Below are 27,094 nucleotides of genomic sequence, written 5' to 3' on the forward strand. Positions count from 1 at the left end.
TGGTTTAATTTCATTTGAACATGCATCAGATTACAATTGAATGCATCACATAATCAGTTCACAGTTCCACATGTCCAAAAGGAGTAGGAAGAAGCAAAGCTTATTAAATCCTACCCCTCCATCTTTTTCTCCATTTGTATTTTTATTTTTATTTTTATTTTTATTTTTATTTTTATTTTTATTTTTATTTTTATTTTTATTTTTATTTTTATTTTTATTTTTATTTTTATTTTTATTTTTATTTTTATTTTTATTTTTATTTTTATTTTTATTTTTATTTTTATTTTTATTTTTATTTTTATTTTATTTTTTTTATTATTTAATTATTTTTTAAGAATTTTATTTTTGTCACGTACCGAAGTACAAGGTGATATGACCATACAGTGACATAATAATGACATAATTTTGTAATACATTTACAGGATGGAGGCCCAGGAAACCGTGGTAAGTTTTTTGTTATTATCCATTATTCAGGCGTGTTGTATGTTCAGTGTACCACCTGTATACTTATGACATCCTCGTAGGTATCTGCTCCTCTGCACTTGGACTGGAGGATGGGAGCATTCGTTACGGTCAGCTTAGCTCCTCCTCGTATCGTGAGAACAACCCTGCTGATGCCGGCCGCTTGAATATCATCCCTAATATGTAAGTGATGGATGTACATCTGGTCATGACGTTAAACCTTATATTGAATGGTCAGTCGGCTTCATGTGTTGTGTTTGCAGTCAGATTATGGAGCCCGGATGGAGCCCCTTACCTACAGACCCCCAACCATACTTTCAGGTTGATTTCCTGGAACCGACGTGGGTGTCAGGGATCGTAACCCAGGGCAGTGAACGCATGTGGGGTTACCTCACTAAATACAGATTAGCCTTTGCCTTGCACAGCGGCCTCTTTACCAACTATACTCAGGATGGCAAGCCTGGTAGTCCTGCTAAGGTATCCCAATATAATAGTGTGTAATATTTCTGTGGTTGCATATTGTTTCTGGAAGGGTGTTTTGTTATGATTGCACAGGTGTTTGAGGTGCGGATGGTAGGTAGGACTCCTGTTACACGCTGGCTTAGTCGGCTGGTCAGGGCCCGCTACCTGCGAATCATCCCTGTGGAGTTCAGACACACGTTCTACTTGCGTGCTGAGATCCTTGGATGCCGAGGAGGTGAGCAAAGTCATTGCTTTTCCCTCCCTACGTATCTTTTCTGAGACATTTTAATTTTTTTGCGCAGATGAGCTGCAGACGCCCAGCACTGTTACGCTGTCTCCCCCCGGTGGTGGCAAAGTGACACCACAGCGCTGTCAGCCTGGCCAGTTTGCCTGCCAGCACAGTGAACAATGTGTTCCTGATTCTGTGCTGTGTGATGGCCGACTGGATTGCAAAGATCACTCAGATGAAATGAATTGCGGTGAGAACAGACGGATGCTCCAGTTCCTTTCAGATTTGCAAAAACATATGGATAGGATGAAGCAGCAGATGTATAACATGATCTCAGGGCTCTAAGCAGAATTTTATTTGCACCCCCATTTAGTTTGGTTCATATTTTTGTAAAACAAATAGGTCATTAAGTTATTAGTTAGTACAAAATAAGTGAATAACACAACTACCTTTGAAAGCAGCAGCTGTACCATTACACCAAAAGAGACAGGTGAGTGTGTGAAGTCTGCCATTTCATTTACTCCTCCCTTTTCTTTTCCTAACGACATTGATGCACATTGAAACAAATAGCTCATTAAGTTATTAGTTAGTACAAAATAAGTGAATAACACAACTACCTTTGAAAGCAGCAGCTGTACCGTTACACCAAAAGAGACAGGTGAGTGTGTGATGTCTGCCATTTAATTTTCTCCTCTTTCTTTGACTCACGACATTGATGCACATCCATGTTTGGGGTTCATCCTTACTTCATCCTCAACTATTTTCCAGGCTCTCCAGGATTACAGAATCAGACCACTTTCACCGGAAGACCAGGTTTCCACGGTGACAGTACAACCGGTGTTCCTGGTCTCTATACCACCAAGCCACGAGGCGGGTTGCCTGGTGTGGCAACACCAGGGGTCACAGGGGAAGCCGGACTTTGGAAAACCACCACTCCAAGCACTGGTAATATATTTAATACTCAAAAATACAAAAATCGTCTATAAACTGACTGTTTAAAGACCACTGCAGATCCAACAAAAAGGAATGCAAGTCAAAAAGGTATAGCTGGAGCGGAGCAACGAGAACAGCGGGGTGGTGGCAATTCATTCATTCATTTTCTACCGCTTATCCTCACGAGGTTCGTGGGGGTGCTGGAGCCTATCCCAGCTGTCTTTGGGCGAGAGGTGGGGTACACCCTGGACTGGTGGCCAGCCAATCACAGGGCACATATAGACAAACAACCATTCACACTCACATTCATACCTATGGACAATTTGGAGTCACCAATTAACCTAGCATGTTTTTGGAATGTGGGAGGAAACCGGAGTACACGGAGAAAACCCACGCATGCACGAGGAGAACATGCAAACTCCACACAGAGATGGCTGAGGGTGGAATTGAACTCTGGTCTCCTAGCTGTGAGGCCTGCGCACTAACCATTCATCCACCGTGCAGCCCAATGGCTATAGAAATGGCAGTAGAAACACCAATCGATTCCCACTATTAACTGTGTTATGTTCCAAGACCCCAAGTAAATGGTGTAAATTATATAAGCAGCCATAAAAAGCCCTAAAATACCTTTTTTTTACATTAAAATGTTTGTGGTATCCAAATTCATTTCCTAAACTAATCCACATATATCAGCTGAGACATTTTTTTCTTATATTTAATATTTGCTTTGTGTTGAAGCATATAAAAGAAAGCAGGTTATTAATATTTACACTACTTTTTTCATATTTTTAAGTGCTCAAAATGTTTCAACTTTCACCTTATACATTTATTCTCATAATATTTAACTTTATTATTTTAATATATTCAATATATCTTACCAACCTAATTTTGCAAAAAATACAACTTTATTCTTTGTTTTCTTTGTTTACATGACACATTTTTTTCACTTTAATATTTAAAATTAATGATTTTTTTTCTGTTACCCTTATGACTTTGCCTTTTTAGTATTTCATGTTTATTTTTGTAACATTACTGGTCTTCTTTTTCTTTTTTTATTTTCTGGTGTTCTACTGAATGAAAAAAACATTATTGAATACATTTTTTTATTAAAATTATTATTTAATACATTATTAAATTATTAATTATTATGAAATACATACAGTAAATTCAGTTTTATTTACAAAATCAAATCTTCCTGCTAGAAAATTGAATTGAATTTCCACACTTTAAAGCAGGGAAATGAAATCGACAAATGTGTGAGGCGATCAACTGTACTTGGGTGTATGGTACACGAGGACGAGCAACAATCTGTCTCGTTGCTCCGCGCCACGCCAGAAGTAAAGGCGATCTCAGGGGGAAACACACTAATAATAACAAATAATGCAAGTGAAAGACTTGGCCAATAGGCTCTTACGGTCAGATGAAGATGTGTGATTTTTCCACCAGGATGGACGACCGGTCAGCCCGCACTGCACTTCACTCCATCCTTCCAGCCTGGAGGTCCTGGCTTACAAACAACAAAGGGTGAGGCACCAAACAAATTAGCTGTTTTTGATTCAACCCCTGAAGTAAGAGAGCCTCTGCTTTGCAGCCCAGTGGATCATCACCACCACCGCTCATGATGGAGTACTTTGCGGGGAACGCCAGTTTACATGCCGCTCTTTTGGCTGTGTGGACTCGGCTCAGGTGTGTGACGGCCGACGGGACTGTTTGGACGGGTCCGATGAAGAGCGCTGTGGTATGCATTACCAACCTGCGTGTGTATGTCACATGGGGCCTTAAAACTAGGGATCGACTGATTTTTTTTGGGGCCGATGCCGATACCGATTTTTTTCCATCACCCTTAGCCGATGGCTGATTTTGCTTGGGCCCATACTGCTTTTGCTCCCTCAATTTACATGAAAAAATGATAATGATAACAAATATTGGGTCCTCCGGCAACACAAAGCTGCCCGGCGGGTGCCTGTCTGTAAATCATGCGGTGGAAAAAAACATCTGCGAACCCATGCGCATATCGGCCGATACCGATTCAAGTAAAGAACGCGAATATCAGCCCAATATATTGGCCCAATATATAGATCCTTACTTACTTAAAACAGTAGAAAACATCATCAAGATATGTAACTTAAGTTATTATTATTAAGTTATACATTTCTGGGGATCACAATAGATGAAAATATGAGCTGGAAACCTCGTATTACAAATATACAACATAAGGTGGCCAGAAATATTTCAATATTGAACAAAGCAAAATTTGTTCTCAATCAGAAATCACTCCACACTCTTTATTGCTCTCTGGTTCTACCATATCTTACTTATTGTGTGGAAATATGGGCTAATAACTATAAAAGCAATCTTCACTCGCTAAATGTGCTGCAAAAAAGGTCAGTAAGGATAATTCATAATGCCGCCTACAGAGAACATACTAACTCCTTATTTCTAAAATCACTAATACTTCAATTTGCTGATATAGTTCATCTTCAAACAGCAAAAGTACATTTGAAACACTTATATGCTAGGACTACGTCATAGCATTTCAGTATGTGGAATCAAACTATGGAATGACCCATTATGTCATTATTATGGTCATATCACTTTGGTACGTCACAAAAAAAATTAAAATTAAAATTAAAATTAAAATTAAAATTAAAATTAAAATTAAAATTAAAATTAAAATTAAAATTAAAATTAAAATTAAAATTAAAATTAAAATTAAAATTAAAATTAAAATTAAAATTAAAATTAAAAAAATTAATTTAAAACATTCATTTATTCATTCATTCATTCATTCATTTTCTACCGCTTTTTCCTCACGAGGGTCGCGGGGGGTGCTGGAGCCTATCCCAGCTGTCTTTGGGCGAGAGGCGGGGTACACCCTGGACTGGTCGCCAGCCAATCACAGGGCACATATAGACAAACAACCATTTAAAACATTAAAATTAAAAAAATAATTTAAAACATTAAAATTAAAAAAATAATTTAAAACATTAATATTAAAAAATTAAATTTAAAATATTAAAATAAAAAAATTAAAAATAAATACATAACAAACTTAAACTATATTAGGAAAGCAGGAAGTGAACAAATGTAACAGTTATTGATTGTAAAAGTACCAGATGGAGGGATAGGATTGAATAAGCTTTGCTTCTTCCTACTCCTTATGGACATGTGGAACTGTGAACTGATTATGTGATGCATTCAATTGTAATCTGATGCATGTTCAAATGAAATTAAACCATTACTATTACCATTACTCCAATGAATTAGGTTCCTCGGTCAGTCCAACGCCAACACAGAGCCCCCTGGTGCCAAGCCCCTGCTCCCCCACGCAGTTCTCTTGTAATAGCGGCGAATGTGTTCACCTGGACCGCAGATGTGACCTACAGAAGGACTGTGCGGATGGTTCTGATGAGAAAGACTGCGGTAAAAAATACAAGTGTAACTCACAGGAAACACTTCACATGGAATTCAAGTATTTTTTCCTCTTGTTCACCAGTTGACTGCATCATGTCACCATGGACATCATGGAGCATGTGCAGTGTTACTTGTGGTTTAGGCTCATTATTCCGCCAAAGGGACATCATGAGGGAAGCCCTACCTGGAGGATCCTGCGGTGGCGCCCAATTCGACAGTCGAGCCTGCTTCCCACGACCGTGCTCAGGTTTATTTCCGTTTTATCTTCCCCGGGATTCACTTGTCTGCACATGCAAGCCTGTTTAACGTTTCTCCCGTAGTTGATGGTCACTGGTCAGAGTGGACACCGTGGTCAGAGTGTGATGCTGAATGCGGAGGTGGAGTCAGGCATAGGAACAGAGCCTGTTCTGCACCTCCCCCCAAAAATGATGGGAAGGATTGTGAGGGCATGACCCAGCAGAGTCAGAGCTGCAACAGCCAACCATGCACCCAAGATACCGGTACACAGACAGGTAAATACTACAACTCATTTCAATGGTTTCATTACAGAATGACATTGCTGTGTAATATTGGCTCAGGTTGTGTCAGTGGGATGGTTCTGGTGTCTGAGGAAGACTGCCGGGCCGGGAGAGTCAAGCCTTGCCCTCCTACATGCTCGCATCTTAGTTTCACCTACAACTGCAGTGAAGAATGTACACCTGGTAGGTCAACACACACCTTGTACCCTCTCTTGAGCGGCTCATTGGTAATGGTAATGGTTTCATTTCATTTGAACATGCATCAGATTACAATTGAATGCGTCACATAATCAGTTCACAGTTCCACATGTCCAAAAGGAGTAGGAAGAAGCAAAGCTTATTAAATCCTACCCCTCCATCTGGTACTTTTACAATCAGTAACTGTTACATTTGTTCACTTCCTGCTTTCCTAATATAATTAAAGTTTATTTATTTATATTTTTTTTGTATTTAAAATATTTAATATTTTTAAATTTGTAGTTTTTATTTTTATTTTTATTTTTATTTTTATTTTTATTTTCATTTTCATTTTCATTTTCATTTTCATTTTCATTTTCATTTTTATTTTTATTTTTATTTTTATTTTTATTTTTATTTTTATTTTTATTTTTATTTTTATTTTTTTGTGATTTTAGAAATAAGGAGTTAGTATGAGGGGCTGCACGGCGATCGAGTGGTTAGCGTGCAGACCTCACAGCTCGGAGACCAGGGTTCAATTCCACTCTTGGCCATCTCTGTGTGGGGTTTGCATGTTCTCCCTGTGCATGTGTGGGTTTTCTCCGGGTACTCCGGTTTCCTTCCCCATTCCAAAAACATGCTAGGTTAATTAGCGACTCCAAATTGTCCATAGGTATGAATGTGAGTGTGAATGGTTGTTTGTCTATATGTGCCCTGTGATTGGCTGGCCACCAGTCCAGGGTGTACCCCGCCTCTCGCCCTAAGATGGCTCCAGCACTCGGTGCGACCCTAGTGAGGATAAGCGGTAGAAAATGAATGAACTTTTATTGCAAATGTTGATCAATAATCCAAATAGACTTTTTATAGGTGTATCAATTACTCACTTTTTTTTGCCGTTTGCCGGTGGTCCCTGAAGCTAACTCTTGCCAAAGGAGTTCTGCTCCATTCTGCTTTGATTGACATGATCAGAGATTGTGCAACAATTGCTCGTACATTAAGAAAGGCAATTTCATTTAATGTTATTGAGTCCATTTCTAAAAATGAAATGGACTGGATGTTGCAGGTCGGCTGGTGGCAAACGCATCTGCCAGCGGTTGCAATCCTCCATTTCCACATTTTTAAAGTCAGAAACAATCTGTGCTGATTCAACGCCAGTGTTTCTCTCCTCATTCAGTCGGAACTGAAACGGGGATTTAGATGTAAATTGTGTTTTTCTTCCTCGCCCTCCAGGGTGCCGCTGTCCCAATGGCATGTATCTACAGGGAGGGAAATGTGTGAGAGCCAGCCAATGTGTCTGTCAATGGAACGGCCAAAAACTGCAGCCAGGAGAGGCAATCAGCAGGGACCATTGTACTACATGGTGAGACGTATTCACTTGATGTGGCTTTTACTTTGGCTCTATTCCCGCCTTTCATAGCTCAAGGCTTTTCCAAAAATTGAAAGCACCTCAAAAATAATTTTCTCACATCATTAGGTACGAATGGCTCCTTAGAAAAAACTTAGTGCTGCTAAACTGCTTAGTTTCCCTTGTATTATTATGACTTTATCTTTATTACATGTATGTATTGCTGTAGTTGTCCATTACAGTAATTATCATATAATTTGCATCACTGACCATGATGCGGGCTGCATGGCGGATTAGTGGTTAGCATGCAGGCCTCACACCTAGGAGACCTGAGTTCAATTCCACCCTCGGCCATCTCTGTGTGGAGTTTGCATGTTTTCCCCGTGAATGCGTGGGTTTTCTCCGGGTACTCTGGTTTCCTCCCACATTCCAAAAACATGCTAGGCGACTCCAAATTGTCCATAGGTTTGAATGTGAGTGTGAATGGTTGTTTGTCTATATGTGCCCTGTGATTGGCTGGTGACCAGTCCAGGGTGTACCCCGCCTCTTGTCTGAAGACAGCTAGCATAGGCTCCAGCATGCCCCGCGACCCTTGTGAGTCTGAGTGGTAGAGAATGAATGAATGGATAGTACCTTTTAGGTGTTAAGTTGCTGTGTGATGAGGTTAATGTTTGTAAAATGACACCATGAGTCAGACTGTTGAAAATGAATGAATGGATGAGTATTATTTTATTATATTAGAGGCAACAAAGGTGACTCAGTTATGTAGCAGCCGGACCCCCCCACCCCCTGGCCCCAGCATCAAGGTGCGGTGCACTTGTTTTTGAACATTTGACTTCCGTAAACAGACAAAGTGTGCTGCCATTGGTCAGTCAAGATGACAAAAATAAAGACTTCCTGTTGCACTTGTGGGCTGCATGGCGGACGAGTGGTTAGTACACAGGCCTCACAGCTAGCAGGCCAAGTTCAATTCCACCCTCGGCCATCTCTGCGTGGAGTTTGCATGTTCTCCCCGTGCATGCGTGGGTTTTCTCCGGGTACTCCGGTTTCCTCCCACATTCCAAAAACATGCTAGGTTAATTGGTGACTCCAAACTGTCCATAGGTATGAATGTGAGTGTGAATGGTTGTTTGTCTTTATGTGCCCAACTGGGATAAGTAAGGACTACAAAGAATCGCTGAGAGACTCTGTTAGAAAGCCCATACTTTTTAGATGTTGTTTCATTGATAATGTTTTTTCCTCAAGCGTTGAGATTTCTTCAGCATTCCTGTATTTTTTCCCACAAGTGTGTGCACGGATGGACAAGTCACCTGTAACTCCTCCGACTGTATGGTAAGCTGTCAGTGGTCAGCTTGGTCTTCGTGGTCACCGTGTGACGTCACCTGCGGGCTCGGCCTCCAACAACGATACAGGTGAGCAGATGTGTTGATGTCTGCCATACATTCTGGTGTATAAGATGATACTTTTCCCTTAAACTTTGAACCCGGCGGCTTATACAACGGTGTGGCTAATTTAGTCCACTTTACTAGCAACACTAAAACTCATCATGCAGCAATTAAACAATCAAAAGGTATACGTCAGAAATATACAAACATGTACCAATATGAGTTTGAAATGAAAAAAACAACTCCTTTAAAGCTGTTCTATAATGCAGTGATTCCCAAAGTGTGGGCTGTGGCCCCCTGTTGGGCCGTGGTGGTACTGCAGGTGGGGCATGAGAGGTAATAAAAAATATGATTCTTTTTTCAAATATTTTTAAAATTATTTTATTTTAAAATATTTATTGCACGATTAAAAATATATATTTATAAGTAATAATTATTGACCTGTGACAATATTTGAGGAACCTTATACAGTTTATGATTGGAACGTAGCTCTCTGGTCATCATGCCAGTCTTGAATGCAGTTATGAAAAGTATGACAATTACTTACATTAAAAGCTTGGGCTTCCTTTATTCCCCTGTTTTCATTTCAATCCTGAATCTTTATTATAATAATAATGCTAATAATGCTAATAACGCTAATAATGCTAATAATGCTAATAATGCTAATAATGCTAATAATGCTAATAATGCTAATAATGCTAATAACGCTAATAACGCTAATAATGCTAATAATGCTAATAATGCTAATAATGCTAATAATGCTAAGAACTCTAATGAGAACGCAGCATTTTGTCCATGTACTGTTTATAGGACAAAGGTGGGCCGCGGACATTTTTTAAATTTTCAAGCGGGTCCTGAGTTGATAAAATTTTGGAACCTCTGCTATAATGCATTGCATCTGGGCAGTATATTCATTGGGGCTCTGCAATGACGTTAGCCTCCTTCACTTTTTATGCTGAAATGCATTATGCTCACATTTTTTATGTTTTTTCTCCTATTCGTACATGCTTGTATATTTCTGATATATACCCTTTGCATGTTCAGTTGCTGTGTGATGAGTTTAATGTTTGTAAGATGACACTCTTAATCCAATTGGGATGGTCGACTGGGATATGGTTCTACATATTTGTATCAAGTTGAGGACTGGAACTGACTTATCTTGTTTTAGGTCTCCAGTAAACCAGACCGGAGCCAACAGAGGGCGTGTCTGCCCAGGAGACTCCACTGAAGTACGCCGCTGCTCCATACCCTGCAGCACTGGTAAACTTGTGCACACACTGACCATGAGCAAGAACAAGGTGACCGTCATCAAAATTGTATCACCCTGTATAACGTCTTAGTGTTGCGAAGACAGCGCCACTCTCACTCCGTCCCCGCTCATCGGCAACCTTGGTATCCTCCTGGACCCCACCCTTTCATTTGAACCTCACATCAAACAGTTAACCCGGACTGCATTTTTCCATCTTAAGAACATAGCCCGACTCCGTCCATCACTTACATTCTCTGCCGCTGAATCCCTGGTCCATGCATTCATCACAACCAGAATTGACGACTGCAACAGTATTCTCTACGGTACACCATCCAAAACCCTCAACAAACTACAATATATTCAGAACTCCGCTGCCCGCCTCCTCACCTCCACCTGCTCCCGTGAACACATTATCCCGGTCCTTAAAAACCTCCACTGGCTTCCCGTTCCCCAATGCATTCACTTCAAAGTTCTTCTCATAACCTACAAAGCCCTCCACATTCTGACCCCCCCTATATCTCACAGACCTCCTCCATCCACACAATCCCCCGCGTCCCCTTTGCTCATCAGACTCCAACCTCCTGGCACTCCCCTGTAAGACCAAGCTCCGAACCTGGGGTGATAGAGCCTTCGCCATCGCTGCCCCCACCCTCTGGAACTCTTTGCCCCGTTCACTCCGTGCTTGCCCTGACCTTCCCAGTTTTGAAAAAAACTAAAAACCCACCTCTTTGAATCTGTTTTTAATGTCTAACTTTTTATACCTGACTGCTGTGCCCCGCCCTGCTTTTACTCATGTTTTAACTGTGTATTAACCAATGAATTTAAATTTAAAATTTTAACATATCTGTTTACTTGTTTTTACTCAATTTTTCTGTAAAGTGTCTTTGAGTATTTTGAAAAGCGCTATACAAATAAAATGTATTATTATTATTATTATTATTTACGAAATATCATTTTGGACACCCCAGCCTATGTAGAGAACGTGGGTGACAACTTTACTATTGTAGGCATGGTCTTAGGAGGTAACAGCAGGAGCTAGGAGTATTAGTACTATGATATGTGTACCTCTGTTGTTAACGCAGACCAACCAGATGGAGTGTGGAGTAAATGGACAGCCTGGTCAGAGTGCAGTAAGACATGTTTCCACCATGTCGATGACGTGGGAGTCCGACAGCGATTCCGCAGCTGCAGCCACACACACGCTCAGCTTTCTTGCGATGGAGAAAGCACAGAACAAGAGCCTTGCAACACTGTGCACTGTGCAGGTACAAGTCACGTACAGTATTGTTTTTTTTTTATTCTTCAAAATACAAACAGAACAAATAGAAGGTTAAAATCAAATCATTATTGCTTCTAGTGGATGGCAGCTGGTCTGCATGGTCAGCGTGGTCTCTCTGTTCCTCTGAATGCGACTCCGGTGTCCAAACCCGAGAGCGATTTTGCACTTCACCTTCGCCACAACACGGTGGCAGCAGCTGTCCCGGTCCACATATTCAAACAAGAGACTGCAATGCCCATCCCTGCACAGGTATCATCACATTTGTACCCTTCAAAAACATGACATGTTGGTGACATGAACATCTGTCCGATGCAGTTATTTCCTGTTTTTGCTTGCAGGTGTGTGCCCACAAGGCATGACCTACATGACGGCAGCCGAGTGTGAGGAGCAAGGAGGTGCGTGTCCACGTGTGTGTTTGGACATGACCTCCACCAAGGTGCAGTGTGCCACCGCCTGTTACAACGGCTGCTACTGCGCACTGGGGTCCTACCTGCTCAATGGCAGCTGTGTGGCATTGTCACAGTGCCCGTGTTACTACCAGGGACACCAATACACAGCCGGGGCCTCTCTGTCCAAAGACGCCTGTAACAACTGGTATTGTCTTGACAAATAACACAGGAATTATAATTACATGGAAAAAATTAATTAAAATTGTAAGTGATTGATCTGGATTGTGTTTCCAAACAGCACATGCATGAATGGAAGAATGGAGTGTGGAACACATCCATGTCCTGGTAAGTGGATTCATTCCAGGGATTCAAACCAAATTATTGTTAGGACTGAGCCAACTTCTCCTTATAAATAGTGGACTGCCGCTGGAGCAGCTGGACTCAATGGAGCGCCTGCAGTCGAACATGTGACGTTGGTGTGAGAAGACGGTACCGTTCCGGAACCGACCCCCCACCCGAGTTCGGAGGTCGTCCTTGCGAAGGCGCCAAAGTCGGGATCGACACCTGCAGCATTGAGCCCTGTTTTGGTATAGTTCTTGTAGTTCAATCTTGTGGATTTCATCCGAAAACTCTTTGCAAATCTTGCTGTGATTTTTGTTTAGGTGTCAAAGAACCCTGGAGCGCATGGTCCGAGTGCTCAGTGACATGTGGAGGGGGATACAGGACTCGAACCCGTGGGCCTATCCGAGTTCATGGCACAGCACAGCAGTTCAGTGCCTGTAACCTACAGCCTTGCGGTACAACAAACAAACATGTTTGATATGGTAACAATGTCCTGGAATCATTGGTACATCACTGGTACAATACAAATACAAATGTATTATTATTATTATTATTATTGTTATTGTTGTTGTTGTTGTTGTTATTATTATTATTATTACATGAGGAAACATAATACACTCATAAAGGATAGGCCATCAACTAGCTAGAGACAATATGTCAACAGTCCCACTCACACAGCACAACATAATACGACATAAATTAACCACTACAACTACATGGGCAATAAATAATGAGACATATATACTTGAATGGTATTCACATAGTGGCTGCAAAACAAGCTGGGTAGCAGAGCGGCAGCTCCCTGTGCCTACCCAGCATACCTTGCGGTCACATTGTAAATAGCTGTTAAGAATTACATGTTGTTATCTGCTGTGTATTACCTTCTTATTACCTCTTACCACTTCTCAAATGCAACTGCCAGTCCCTAAGGCAGGGTTGGGCAAACTGCGACCCGGGGGCCTCAAGCGTTTGAATCCAACACTTTCTAAGGATTTCAACTTTTAACATACAAACTGCAAGTCGGGTGTCATTCATTCATTCATTTTCTACCACTTATCCTCACGAGGGTCGCAGGGGGTGCTGGAGCTTATCCCAGCTGTCTTCGGGCAAGAGGCGGGGTACACCCTGGACTGGTCGCCAGCCAATCACAGGGCACATATAGACAAACAACCATTCACACTCACATTCATACCTATGGACAATTTGGAGTCGCTAATTAACCTAGCATGTTTTTTGGAATGTGGGAGGAAATCGGAGTACTCGGAGAACATGCACACTCCACACAGAGATGGCCAAGGGTGGACTTGAACTCGGGTCTCCTTGCTGTGAGGCCTGCCCGCTAACCACTCGGTTCCTGTGCAACCAGAATGAGTCTATATTATATCTTATTTTCTCTTATTATGACCACTACATTTGGCTAATATGAGTGTAAAGGTGACTATAGGGGTGTTATTTCATGTCTAGAGGGCTCTAATAATGTTAAGAACCATTTTTAGATGGTTTTCTATGCTCTAAATTCATTCATTTTCTATTGCTTATCCTCACGAGGGTTGCGGGGGGTGCTGGAGCCTATCCCAGCTGTCTTCGGGCAAGAGGCGGGGTACACCCTGGACTGGTCACCAGCCAATCACAGGGCACATATAGACAAACAACCATTCATACTCACATTCATACCTATGGACAATTTGGAGTCGCCAATTAACCTGGCATGTTTTTGGAATGTGGGATTTATTGTCATTGAAGAAAAATTCATTTGTTTTATGAAAGTGTTATTCATTTATTTGTTATGTATCATTTTGCCAGGTGATGGCAGAGTGTGTCCACCAGGCCAGGAGTGGAAGCAGTGCGTGAGGGGAGCGGTGTTATGCTCAGACGTCACAATGGACCTCAGTCGGAACTGTACACCAGGCTGCCAGTGTCCAGTTGGGACTTTGCAGCAGGTTTGTATTGTGGCTTAATACACACACGTAAACACTTTAATTATATTTCATTGTCTGGACCCAGGACGGAAAATGCGTCTGGGAGTCCGAGTGTCGCTGTGATGTTCATGGAGAGCAATACAAGCCAGGAGATACGGTTCACTCTGACTGCAAAAACTGGCAAGTAAAACCAATATACGTATGATATGTTTATATATTGTTTACCATATTTGTCAATTATTAAAAACAACTTATGTGTTTGTATTGCAGTACATGTGAAGCAGGGAGACTTGTAAACTGCTCTCAAGCCATCTGTAATGGTAAAAAAATATTTTTTGTTTTTTAACAATTAGCTTGTTGTACCCATGTATCATTTTTCACATACTTCACAGTTGATGGGCAGTGGTCCCTGTGGACTCCTTGGGGTCAATGCTCAGTGTCATGTGGAGCAGGTCTCCAGTCTCGATACCGGTTCTGTTCCAGTCCCCAGCGCTCCGGCAGTGGCCTGCCATGTCTGGGACCTAACCGTGAGGACAGAGTCTGCGTCACGACCCCATGTGATCGTAAGTTTTCCATCCATCGATCCATTTTCTGGAGCCTATCCCAGGTGACTGTAAGTTTGTGACAAGAATATACACTGAGAAGACCACTTTTTTCCAAGAACATCTTTGTTTGTAGGCTGCATGGTGGTCAAGTGGTTAGTGCGCAGACCTCACAGCTAGTAGACCTGAATTCAATCCCACCCTCGGCCATCTCTTTGTGGAGTTTGCATGTTCTCCCCCTGCATGCATGGGTTTTCCCCGGGAACCCCGATTAATAATAATTAATTTTTAGTTACAATAATCATTTGTTAATCATGCTTAATTGGTTCCAGCCCCAATCATGATGAGGGAATTTCCGTGAAGTAGAATAAATTGAATGTTTTCTAGTAAGACCATCACATTTGTTTTTACATTAGAGCCCTCTACATATGAAATAACACCCCTATAGTCACCTTTTCAGTCATATTACCCAATATTGTTAACATAATAACAGAAAATAAAGCTTGTGTGTGTTGCTGTAAATGTGGTCCAACGCATGAGGAGCTGAGTTGGAGGAGGACAGGAAGTGACATTGAGGGACCCGAGTTTGATTCCACTCTCGGCCATCTCTGTGTGGTGTTTGCATGTTCTCCCCCTGCATGCATGGGTTTTCTCCGGGGGCCCCGATTAATTTTTAATAATAATAATTAATTTTTAGTTACAATAATCATTTGTTAATCATGCTTAATTTGTTCCAGCCCCAATCATGATGAGGGAATTTCCGTGAAGTAGAATAAATGGAATGTTTTCTAGTAAGACCATCACATTTTTGTTTACATTAGAGCTCTCTAGACACCCCTATAGTCACTATAGTCATAAGTATTTGATCCCTGGCAGGGGTCATTTTACCAAGGTATCAACAGACCAGAGTGTTTATGGTTGGCTTATTGTAAAAGAGACAGACTGTGTACCCATGAAGCACAAAAACAAGTCTTGTTCCTTCGGGAAAGTACTTCTAGGCTCAACTCTCCGCAAACCATGAGCTGAAAAAGGACCTCAAGGACCAGATTGTAGACCTGCCAAAGACTCAAATGGACTGCAAGACCATTAGCAAGAAGCTTGGTACAATGATTTGGAAATGGCAGCTGATTAATAATGATGTCAAGGGAGTTGGGAGCACTGCGACCAAGAAAAGTATTCGTAACACACTTTTTTGAGATTGATTGATTCCCTGCCGTGACCTGCAAGGTCCCCTTGCTCAGGAAGACACATCTACAGACCTGTCTCAACATATTTTCAACATCAAAATCCTGTGATTGTTGTTATCTTAAAATCTCATTATTGTAATTTGGACTATTTGAAGGTGATGGTAGTTGGGGTCTTTGGACTAACTGGACAGAGTGTACCAAGTCATGTGGTGGGGGTGTTCAGAGCCGGCGGAGAGACTGCGACAGTCCCAGTCCGGAGGGAGATGGAAATTACTGTGAGGGTCTCGGTACTGAGGTTAAAGCCTGCAACACCAACCACTGCCCAGGTAGGTTTGTGACCTTTTTATGACTAGTACCGGAACTTTAACACTATTGGTGTGATTACAGTGGCGCCATGCACCAAGGTGGCAGGGACAGCGTTCAGTAGCTGTGGTCCCTCCTGCCCACGCTCCTGTGATGACCTGGCAGTACGTAGCTCTCAAGTCACGTATGACTAATTCCGTTTTGAGGATATTTAAGGTGTATATTTCTCCTGTTGCACAGTACTGCGACTGGCGTTGTGAGCCTGGGTGCTACTGCACAGGGGGAATGGTCTTATCAGCGAATGGGACAGTTTGCTTACCGAGAGACGAATGTCCCTGCCTTGATCTTACAACCGGACGTCGGCTGGAGCCCGGAGACGTCACTGTGGCCGCCGATGGGTGTAATAACTGGTTAGACAGATTCCTGCATTCAGATTAAAGATGAGCACAAATCAAGTAAAACCATATAATAATGAATGGATTTACGATTTATTTCAGCACCTGTGAGGGTGGGATGCTGAACTGCACCCAAAATCCTTGCCCAGGTGAGTGACCATCTGCAAAACTTCCATAATCAAATAACTGGCCAATCAAACCCCGGATTGCTATTCCTTTGGAGGCCAGTTTCTCTTCCAGTACGACTTAGCCTCAGTCTGCTACAACTTAAAGATTGACCTCAAAACTACATCTTGCAGATATACAGTAGATCCATGCTATTGTTAGGGATTAAGTTCCATGGGAAAAAACAAACCTTGAACACAAAAACCTAAGAATGCGCTCTAAAATGGTGCTCTAAACCAGTTATTAGACATATTTAAAATGTAGTCTTCCACATTAAGAAACACAAGCATGCGGTCTTGTTTGTTTACGTACACCATGTCAGTGTATTGCATTCAAGTAGTCCGGTTGCCTTGTACTGATTCATTCTACTAAACAATGCACCAGCCGTAAGTGGCTGCAGGTAGCCCGGCTGGCCGCTGGGCTATCGGCTATTTTCCCTTCGTGGCGCTGGTCTTGTGTCTATGTGTGTGTCTATGTGTCTTTTACCTGTATGCCGAGGTTTTTTTTAACAGCCGCACACTGTACTCCTTCATCTAAGAGTCTAGTTTGGAGTTGTTGTTTTTTTCCCCTCCCCTCTCCTAGTGTTCTCTTCTCCGCCCCCTTCATGCAAGGCATATCTTATTTGCGGTTCGGACTCACCGTCCATGCAGTTTTTATTAGTATATCTGCTAAATAACCCGCCATGGGGCCAAAGAATGTTGCGTGTGGCAGCACTTTGATAAAGAAGGTGAGAAACACTATTAACATCCATAAGTTCCATCCAGGGCTGCACGGTGCAGGAGTGATTAGCGCGCAGGCCTCACAGCTAGGAGACCCGGGTTCAATTCCACCCTCGGACATTTCTGTGTGGAGTTTGCATGTTCTCCTCGTGCATGCGTGCATTTTCTCCGGGTACTCCGGTTACTTCCTCCCACATTCCAAAAACATGCTAGGTTAATTGACGACTCCAAATTGTCCATAGGTATGAATGTGAGTGTGAATGGTTGTTTGTCTATATGTGCCCTGTGATTGGCTGGCCACCAGTCCAGGGTGTACCTGTGTCGCCCGAAGACAGCTGGGATAGGCTCCAGCACCCCACTGCGACTCTTGTATAAGGATAAGCGGTAGAAAATGAATGAATTTAGAGCATAGAAAACCATCTAAAAATGGTTCTAAACATTATTAGAGCCCTCTAGACATGAAATAACACCCCTATAGTTTCCTTTGCACTCATATTAGCCAAATGTAGTGGTCATAATAAGAGAAAATAAGATATAATATAGGCTCTTTCCGGCTGCACAGCAACTGAGTGGTTAGCGAGCAGGCCTCACAGCAAGGAGACACGGGTTCAATTCCACCCTTGGCCGTCTCTGTGTGGAGTTTGCACGTTCTCCCCGTGCATGCGTGGGTTTTCTCCGGGTACTCCGGTTTCCTCCCACATTCCAAAAACATGCTAGGTTAATTGGTGACTCCAAATTGTCCATAGGTATGAATGTGAGTGTGAATGGTTGTTTGTCTATATGTGCCCTGTGATTGGCTGGCGACCAGTCCAGGGTGTACCCCACCTCTCGCCCAAAGACAGCTGGGATAGGCTCCAGCATACCCGCAACCCTATCCATCCATCCATCATTTTGCATTGTTTTCTTCAAGTAAAACTATAATTATTCACTATAAAATATATTTTTTGCTTAATTGAAGTTACGTTATTTCGTAAATTGCGTTATTTATGTAAATTGCCTTGCAAAATTGAGGTACCAGCTACTTGCAAAATGTTCAGTTACACAGCATCATGTCTTGTCAAAGCATCATCCTGCCGGAAAATGTTGAGTCCATAGACTAGTGGGAGAGCACCTTCTGTTGGATTCATAGGTACAGCTTTTCTTCCTGCAGATAGCGCCACCAAACCACTTTCTATTTAAGTTACCTTACAAAAGTCATTTACAAAAAAAGCATAGGGACTGTACTGTAGTTCAGGAGTGAAGCGTCCTGATACTTTTGTCCAAAACTGCATCAGAGAACTTGATGTGACTCGAGGTTTGTCACTCCTTCTGTGTGTTTCTAGTATCAGGTGGCTGGTGTGAATGGTCTGAGTGGACCCCATGCTCCAAGACCTGCGGGGCAGAATCGGTCTCCCGTTACAGAAGCTGTGGTTGTCCCGAACCCAAAGCCGACGGGGGGCCGTGCTCCGGAGAACAGGAAATCCACAATGGAGTCGGGGTTCAGATCCAGAGACAGCCCTGTCCCGTCATCAACTTCTGCCCAGGCAGGATGTCCACTCTTTTAGGACATAACACCGATTAACTCATTTAACTCATTTGTGCTTCTCATTTTCTGCAGTCCACGGTTCTTGGAGTTCCTGGTCAGCATGGTCGGCCTGTGATGGATGTGCAGGGTCGTCCACGCGCACAAGGGACTGCGACAGACCACCTGCCCGGTTTGGTGGACTGCCCTGTCTTGGCGAGAGGGTGCAGAGCCGCGGGTGCCATGACAACGCGACTGTGTGCTCAGGTCAATTTTTCAAATGTATTTTCTTTTCAGAAGCGACGCATCTTAGCGGTACAAAAAAAAAAAAAAAAGGTATGGTGCGTTCATGGACCACTGAAAAAATTATGGAATTTCAAAAATAAAAAAAGAGCAGTGAAGCATAACAAAAACATGTAAACATTGTGATCTTTTTTTAACAGTGGTACATTTAGACCGTGCATGCGTGGGTTTTCTCTGGGTACTCCGTTTCATTATTAATAATAATAATTAATTTGTAGTTACAATAATCCCTTGTTAATCATGCTTAATTGGTTCCAGCCCCAATCATGATGAGGGAATTTCCGTAAAGTAGGATAAATGGAATGTTTTCTAGTAAGACCATCACCTTTTTTTAAAAAAAATTATGCCTTCTCGACATAAAATAACACCCCTATAGTCACTTTTTCAGTCATATTACCCAATATAGTTAACATAATAACAGAAAAAGCTTGTGTGTGTTGCTGTAAATGTGTTCCAACGCAGGAGGAGCTGAGTTGGAGGAGGACAGAAAGTGACATTGAGGGACCCGAGTTTGATTCCACTCCGGTTTCCTCCCACATTCCCAAAACATGCTAGGTTAATTGGCGACTCCAAACTGTCCATAGGTATGAATGCGAGTGTGAATGGTTGTTTGTCTATATGTGCCCTGTGATTGGCTGGCAACCAGGGTGTACCGCCCGAAGACAGCTGGGATAGGCTCTCCTGTGACCCTTTTTATTTATTATTTTATTTTATTTTATTTTATTTTATTTTATTTTATTTTATTTTATTTTATTTTATTTTATTTTATTTTATTTTATTTTATTTTATTTTATTTTATTTTATTGTTGTTTCCAGTGGCCCCCAGATTAATTGAGTTTGAGACCCCTGTTATAAAGGAAGATCTCGAAAATTACCAGAGGTGCCCAAACTATGACTAATTTATAGTAAATGAGAATGTCTTCTGTGGAAAAAAAACTGCCTATTTTGAGGAAAAAAAATAATTTTATTGACCAAACTATATTGTATAAGTATACTGTATAAGTGTGTACAGTCTGCAGGGGATGAAGTACTCATTTCCCTGACTGTATCTTCTTGTTTGTCCATTTGACAGGAAATAAGACACAAATATTCTTCGAAGGTGATGTTCACACTGTACTGTATTTCCATTATCAGACTGTGATGGAGGCCAAGAAGAATGGCCTTGTGGGAAACCCTGCCCTCGCTCCTGCTCCGATCTCCATGGCGACACCGAGTGCCTAGACTCCCCTGGGTGCAGCAGGACCTGCGGTTGCCCGGGTGACATGCTCCTGCAGGATGGAGTGTGTGTATCCAGGGAGGAGTGTCGCTGCAAATATGATAACGGCTCCTCTGTCGGTTAGACTCACAGAAACTTTCATGAAATGATACTGCTGGTTAAATGAGTAGTATTTGGTTTCATGGTACTTTTTGTGTAGGTTTGAGAAATGCATCATGGCCTGGGGATGCTGATTGGCAGTTTGCAAGTCACGGAGAAGAAATCATCACTGACTGCAAAAACTGGTGTGAATCAACCCTAAGCGTGCTATAATAGAACGTTCACATGTCATATTTTCTCTTTTTACTGCACCTTAGTTCCTGCCAAGCTGGGGTTTTGCTTTGTGACCCCCTCCCTGGGTGCTACGTGGACGGTGGCTGGAGTCAGTGGGGCGCCTGGTCTCCATGCTCACTTTCCTGCGGAGGAGGGGTTCACTTCCGGAGACGCCAGTGTGATAATCCTTTTCCTCAGAGTGGCGGGAGAGGTTGCTTGGGAATTGCTGATCAGCAGAGAGAATGCAACACACATCTGTGCACAGGTATTATTTTAATATTTGTCTCTTTTAATGGTTGATATGATGTAAATTGTGCCCTGTGATTGGCTGGCGACCAGTCCAGGGTGTACCCCGCCTCTCGCCCGAAGACAGCTGGGATAGGCTCCAGCACCCCTGCGACCCTTGTGAGGAAAAAGCGATAGAAAAAGAATGAATGAATAATGTAAATTCAAACAATATAGATCCCAATAATCCAATCAGACAATTCAGCTTAGGTGTCTAGGCATGTGAGTCTGCCCGTCATCGTCTCTGTTCCTCACAGGATTGTATCTTTGCACACATAAGTGTGTCATGTGTGTTTGAGTGTTTCCACCCGGATAATTCGATGTGTATGTCACTTTTTGCCTCCAGATTCGGTGGGCCCCTGGCTGCCCTGGTCGCAGTGGTCAGTGTGTTCCGTCAGTTGCGGCGGGGGCCAGCAGTCCCGATTTCGAACGTGCAGGTCGTCACCCTGCAGTGGCGTCAGCCGCCAGAGCAAGACTTGTAATACTGAGGTTTGCCTTGGTGAGTCCCTGCTTCCATTTCTTATTAGGTATACTTACATACCGTATTTTTTGCAGTATAAGTCACACTTTTTTTCATAGGTTGGTTGTTCCTGCGACTTATAAATGAAAAAAATAAATATAATTTCACAGACAGCCACAAGAGGGCACTATGGTCCTTCGCAACGATATCTCCTGCTCCTTAACGATTCAATATTTAAACAGTAGAGTTAGCTTACAAAGACAACTGAGAACGACAGAACACAAATGCCCCACAAAAGAAAATCATATTCTGCAGACTACAAGCTGGAAGTAGTGAAATTTACGGTAAAAACAGTAATCGAGCAGAAGAGCAGCAGAGAGAAAGTTTGGAGTAAGTGAGTAATGATAGATGGATGGATGGATAGATAGATGACATCAAATATGAACAACAATGTACAGTGTAAACAGTTAATTGCACAAATAATTTAAATAATTGTAATGTAATGGTTTAATTTCATTTGAACATGCATCAGATTACAATTGAATGCATCACATAATCAGTTCACAGTTCCACATGTCCAAAAGGAGTAGGAAGAAGCAAAGCTTATTAAATCCTACCCCTCCATCTGGTACTTTTACAATCAGTAACTGACACATTTGTTCACTTCCTGCTTTCCTAATATATTTTAATTTTAATTTTAATTTTAATTTTAATTTTAATTTTAATTTTAATTTTAATTTTAATTTTAATTTTAATTTTAATTTTAATTTTAATTTTAATTTTAATTTTAATTTTAATTTTAATTTTAATTTTAATTTTAGTCACGTACTGAAGTACGAGGTGATATGACCATACAATGACATAATGGGTACCATAGTAACTGTCAATATATATATAGGCTACTCTTACTGCAATGAAGAAAACAACAATTACTGTTTTAATTTTAATTTTAATTTTAATTTTAATTTTAATTTTAATTTTAATTTTAATTTTAATTTTAATTTTAATTTTAATTTTAATTTTAATTTTAATTTTAATTTTAATTTTAATTTTAATTTTAATTTTAATTTCTGTAAAATCAGTGTTTTGTCTTTGCTGAGCAGAGGTGGGCTGCCCCCCCGGGAGGCTTTACAGGGAGTGTGAGCGAGGGGAAGGCTGTCCATTCAACTGTGCCCAGATAAGTGGCAGGGAGGGCTGCTACTCTGATGGCTGTGAGGAAGGCTGCCACTGCCCCTTACACACGTTCCAGCATAACGGCCTCTGCCTGCATGTGGGTTGCCTTCACATCCTACTATCATGGTTGGTACATTTGTTGTTTAAATGACTTAACACTGTGATGTGTTTGTCTCAGGAGTGTCCCTGTCTAGTAGACGAGGAGCTTCTGTCCTCTCTGCAGAGCGTCTCCATCATCCAGGACTCAGCTCTACATCTCCATAACATCAGTGAGGGAGAAGAGCTCCAGCCTGGAGACACAGTGGTCCATGACTGTAGCTCATGGTGAGCAAAGACATGTTAGGTATAAGATTCGCACCACCAACCAAACATCTTCTCTTGCAGCATCTGTGAGCACGGCAGGTGGAACTGTTCCTTGGAGTACTGTCCGGTAGATGGCGGTCTGTCATCCTGGGGTCCATGGAGCTCCTGCTCGCTGTCATGTGGAGGACTTGGGCTGAAGACCCGCACGAGAGGCTGCACCCAGCCTGCTCCAGCTCATGGAGGGAAACATTGCATGGGGCCTTACCTTGAAACGACTTATTGTCAGACCCCTGACTGCTCAGGTAAGTTAAGAAGATTAAGAAAAAAAACACAAAAATTTACCCTATTTCGGTAATGAGATGATTTGTTGTTGGTAGTTGTTGGTCCTACTGAAGAACCAAGCCTACCAGGTAAATATACATGTCACTCTTTTAGTTTAAAAGTTACACTCTTACGTCATATCATACATACGCCTTCATCCCATGTACTGTAGACGAGGATGCTGGCTTCACTGGCTGGTCATCATGGAGTCCATGCACTAAAACATGCAGCGATGCTCGCTCACCGGCCATGAAGTCACGCCATCGTCAGTGTATCAAACTTCCTTGCTTTGGGGACTTTCGCCAAGACAAAGCCTGCAACCTTCCTCAGTGCCCAGGTAGGGAGATACACGTCCTCCGCTTATCGGGGTCCGGGTCGCGGGGGTAGCAGTCTCAGTAGGTTTTTGTTTTTGGAATGTGGGAGGAAACCGGAGTCCCCGGAGAAAAAACACGCATGCACGGGGAGAACATGCAAACTCCACACAGAAATGGCCGAGAGTGGGATTGAACTCGGGTCTCCTAGCTGTGAGACCTGCGCACTGACCGCTCATCCACCGTGTAGCCTTGAGATTGTTTTTGTTTTTGGAATGTGGGAGAAAACCGGAGTACCCGGGGAAAACCCACGCATGATGGCCGAGGGTGGGATTTAACTCGGGTCTTCTAGCTGTGAGATCTACGCACTAACCACTTGACCACTTGACCACTTGACTTGAGCTTTTTCTCATCATCTTTTCTTCAACTAATGTAAACATGATCTATATGCCCAGATGGTGGTGAGGTATGCGTTGGGGACCATTGTGAAAAGAGGAACTGTACCTGGACAGAGTGGGCGCAGTGGGGCTCGTGCTCGCGGTCCTGTGGGGTTGGCCAGCAGCAGAGGATCCGCACCTTCCTCAGTCCGGGCGCCAACGGCTCCTGGTGTGACGACATTCTCGGAGGAAACACGGAGCACCGCTTTTGTAACATCAGGCCCTGCAGAGGTGAAATAAACGACAGTCAGTGAAGTAACCGCCATCCCGTTTAAAGACAGACTTAATGTAGAAGAATACCAAAAGGAGGGATGGTTTGAGGCTGTGCGTTTTATCAGTAAAGAACGTTTAAATCGAGGCAACGACATTTCGTTGGCAATGTCACTGCTGTGTTATTGTGCAATGACAATATTAAAATTAAAAATTAAAAAAATTAAAAGTAAATACAAAATTTAAAAAACTTAAAAAAACTTTTTCTATCTTTTCTATCTATCTATCTATCTCTCTATCTATCGCTCTATCTATCTATCGCTCTATCTATCGCTCTATCTATCTATCGCTCTATCTATCTATCGCTCTATCTATCTATTGCTCTATCTATCTATCTATCTATCCATCTATCCATCTATCCATCTATCCATCTATCCATCTATCCATCTATCCATCTATCCATCTATCCATCTATCCATCTATCCATCTATCCATCTATCCATCTATCCATCTATCCATCTATCCATCTATCCATCTATCCATCTATCCATCTATCCATCTATCCACCTCTCCACCTCTCCACCTCTCCACCTCTCCACCTCTCCACCTATCTCTCTGTCTCCCTATCCATCCATCCATCCATCCAAATACTAGTACATTTTGCCCATGATTGCTATCATACTCTGTTGCAGTAAGAAATACCATGCTAGATATAGCACAGTACCGGCAGTGTAGTATATGTATTGTGTGTACAATTGTAGTGGATGGAGGATGGTCCCGATGGAGTCCCTGGTCCCGTTGTGATAAAACATGTGGCGGTGGTCGCTCCATACGCACGCGCTCCTGCTCCAGCCCTCCACACAAAAATGGAGGAAAGAACTGTGCAGGAGAGAAGAACCAGGTCAAGCCCTGCAACACCAAACCCTGCGGTGAGACAGATTTACACAACATATTCACACATTATCACGGCACAATGAAGTTCTTTGGACTGAAAAAGTACCTTATACTGTACGAAGGCCTGTAGCGTCTTGGGTAACGTCCTGACCTTTTGTTTGTGTCTTGGCAGATGAACAAGGGTGCCCACCGGGACAGGAAGTCGTTTCTTGCGCCAACGAGTGTCCACAGCGCTGCTCTGACCTCCAGCAGGGAATAGAGTGCCAAACCAACACTGAATGTCAACCCGGTTGTCGCTGCCCCAAAGGTAGTTAAATATACATTATTCTATTCATAAATATCCTTGTTTTATTTTTTATTTATTATAGAATTGGGGAAACCAAAAGGTTATTTGCTTCTCACTCTGCTCTATCTGGCCATTTGTACCATATTGTGTCCGTATTATGTATATCAATTTGACTATTTTTTCGTTTAAATTTTTCATGAATTAATTTATTATTTTTTATCATTATTAATCATTTTTATCATTATTTCTCATTATTTTATCACTCGTTCGTAGTGGGGAATTGGTTCCAGACTCAGAATTTCTGAAGTTTAAAATAGGATCCAATATTATTAATTCAGGCTGCACGGCGGTCGAGTGGTTAGCGCGCAGACCTCACAGCTAGGAGATTGGGGTTCAATTCCACCCTCGGCCATTTGTGTGGAGTTTGCATGTTCTCCGAGTGCATGCATGGGTTTTCTCCGGGTACTCCGGTTTCCTCCCACATTCCAAAAACATGCTAGGTTAATTAGCGACTCCAAATTGTCCATAGGTATGAATGTGAGTGTGAATGGTTGTTTGTCTATATGTACCCTGTGATTGGCTGGCCACCGGTCCAGGGTGTACCCTGCCTCTTGCCCCAAGACAGCTGGGATGGGCTCCAGCATCCCCCGCAACTCTTGTGAGGATGAGCGCTATATTTTCATAAAAAAAAGTGTTCTTCTTTCTGTTTTAGTCGGAAACTGATATTTTCCGGAAACTTACCTATCTTACGAAAGAACGAAAAAGGGCATTCAATTCATTAATTTTTTAGCGCTCATCCTCACAAGAGTTGCGGGGGATGCTGGAGCCCATCCCAGCTGTCTTGGGGCAAGAGGCGGGGTACACCCTGAATGTGGGAGGAAACTGGAGTGCCCGGACAAAACCCACGCATGCACGGGGAGAACATGCAAACACCACACAGAGGGTGGAATCGAACTCGGGTCGTCGAGCTGTGTGGCCTGCGCGCTAACCGTGCAGCCTTGGCTGAATATATATGGCTAAATTTGTGTCAAAGTGAAAGTTATGCTTGAAATATATGTAATGTTTTTTTTTAGTCGGGAACTGATATTTACCTGAAACTTACCTATGTTCTACTGCTGATTACTAAAGAACTGAAAAAGGTAGGAAGTAACTTTTTTGTGTGATAAAAGCCGAGAGTCTAATCTTTCTTTTGTATATTTGAACGAGCTCATAAGAAAAACACGTTGGATGTTTATACCGTGTTTACGTAGCCATATGGACAATTTGGAGTCGCCAATTAACCTGGCATGTTTTTGGAATGTGGGAGGAAACCGGAGTCAGGAATTACTGTTTTAACAAAAAAATATACATGTACCATATTATTTGCATCCAGGTCAGCTGCAGCAAGACGGCGTGTGCGTGCATCTGTGGCAGTGCGACTGCGTGGACTCGCAGGGGCAGGTCTGGGCTGCCGGCAGCTGGCACCAAGTGGACTGTAACAACTGCAGCTGCTCTTATGGCCAGTTCACCTGCACCAATCACAGCTGCCAGCCCACGTGCACGTGGAGTTCCTGGTCCAGTTGGGCATCGTGCAGCGTTACCTGTGGACAGGGTCGTAGGACCAGATACCGGTATTACAACACTGCATGATACCAAATGATGTAATGTTGTTGTCCAAATCCACCACTG

At 42.4% G+C, this 27,094-nt stretch overlaps 1 protein-coding gene across 1 annotated transcript in view; it reads left to right on the top strand.

Moving 5' to 3' along the window:
* The window catches only part of sspo (SCO-spondin), a 111,409-nt gene that overhangs the window by 37,690 nt on the left and 46,625 nt on the right, over positions 1–27,094 (top strand). The window contains exons 51-94 of the mRNA XM_078790496.1: positions 423–444; positions 525–645; positions 726–939; positions 1,018–1,159; positions 1,227–1,403; positions 1,922–2,098; positions 3,533–3,610; positions 3,678–3,843; positions 5,367–5,509; positions 5,583–5,747; positions 5,821–6,012; positions 6,079–6,201; positions 7,426–7,555; positions 8,827–8,952; positions 10,094–10,185; positions 11,257–11,439; positions 11,532–11,702; positions 11,792–12,047; positions 12,141–12,187; positions 12,259–12,429; positions 12,505–12,639; positions 13,988–14,124; positions 14,189–14,283; positions 14,374–14,423; positions 14,496–14,666; positions 15,988–16,158; positions 16,220–16,299; positions 16,376–16,545; positions 16,633–16,679; positions 18,737–18,937; positions 19,012–19,182; positions 20,353–20,553; positions 20,634–20,718; positions 20,791–21,011; positions 21,378–21,530; positions 22,595–22,761; positions 22,843–22,988; positions 23,049–23,269; positions 23,345–23,377; positions 23,461–23,625; positions 24,055–24,267; positions 25,008–25,175; positions 25,313–25,447; positions 26,799–27,036. Of these exons, the coding sequence (XP_078646622.1) occupies positions 423–444; positions 525–645; positions 726–939; positions 1,018–1,159; positions 1,227–1,403; positions 1,922–2,098; positions 3,533–3,610; positions 3,678–3,843; positions 5,367–5,509; positions 5,583–5,747; positions 5,821–6,012; positions 6,079–6,201; positions 7,426–7,555; positions 8,827–8,952; positions 10,094–10,185; positions 11,257–11,439; positions 11,532–11,702; positions 11,792–12,047; positions 12,141–12,187; positions 12,259–12,429; positions 12,505–12,639; positions 13,988–14,124; positions 14,189–14,283; positions 14,374–14,423; positions 14,496–14,666; positions 15,988–16,158; positions 16,220–16,299; positions 16,376–16,545; positions 16,633–16,679; positions 18,737–18,937; positions 19,012–19,182; positions 20,353–20,553; positions 20,634–20,718; positions 20,791–21,011; positions 21,378–21,530; positions 22,595–22,761; positions 22,843–22,988; positions 23,049–23,269; positions 23,345–23,377; positions 23,461–23,625; positions 24,055–24,267; positions 25,008–25,175; positions 25,313–25,447; positions 26,799–27,036 (6,470 nt within the window). The remainder of the gene's footprint in view (positions 1–422; positions 445–524; positions 646–725; positions 940–1,017; positions 1,160–1,226; positions 1,404–1,921; positions 2,099–3,532; positions 3,611–3,677; positions 3,844–5,366; positions 5,510–5,582; positions 5,748–5,820; positions 6,013–6,078; positions 6,202–7,425; positions 7,556–8,826; positions 8,953–10,093; positions 10,186–11,256; positions 11,440–11,531; positions 11,703–11,791; positions 12,048–12,140; positions 12,188–12,258; positions 12,430–12,504; positions 12,640–13,987; positions 14,125–14,188; positions 14,284–14,373; positions 14,424–14,495; positions 14,667–15,987; positions 16,159–16,219; positions 16,300–16,375; positions 16,546–16,632; positions 16,680–18,736; positions 18,938–19,011; positions 19,183–20,352; positions 20,554–20,633; positions 20,719–20,790; positions 21,012–21,377; positions 21,531–22,594; positions 22,762–22,842; positions 22,989–23,048; positions 23,270–23,344; positions 23,378–23,460; positions 23,626–24,054; positions 24,268–25,007; positions 25,176–25,312; positions 25,448–26,798; positions 27,037–27,094) is intronic.

The sequence above is a fragment of the Doryrhamphus excisus genome, linkage group LG5, assembly GCF_037039965.1.
Source record: "Doryrhamphus excisus strain RoL-2023G ecotype Guam linkage group LG5, RoL_Dexc_Guam_v1.1, whole genome shotgun sequence".
Classification (NCBI taxonomy): Eukaryota; Metazoa; Chordata; class Actinopteri; order Syngnathiformes; family Syngnathidae; genus Doryrhamphus; species Doryrhamphus excisus.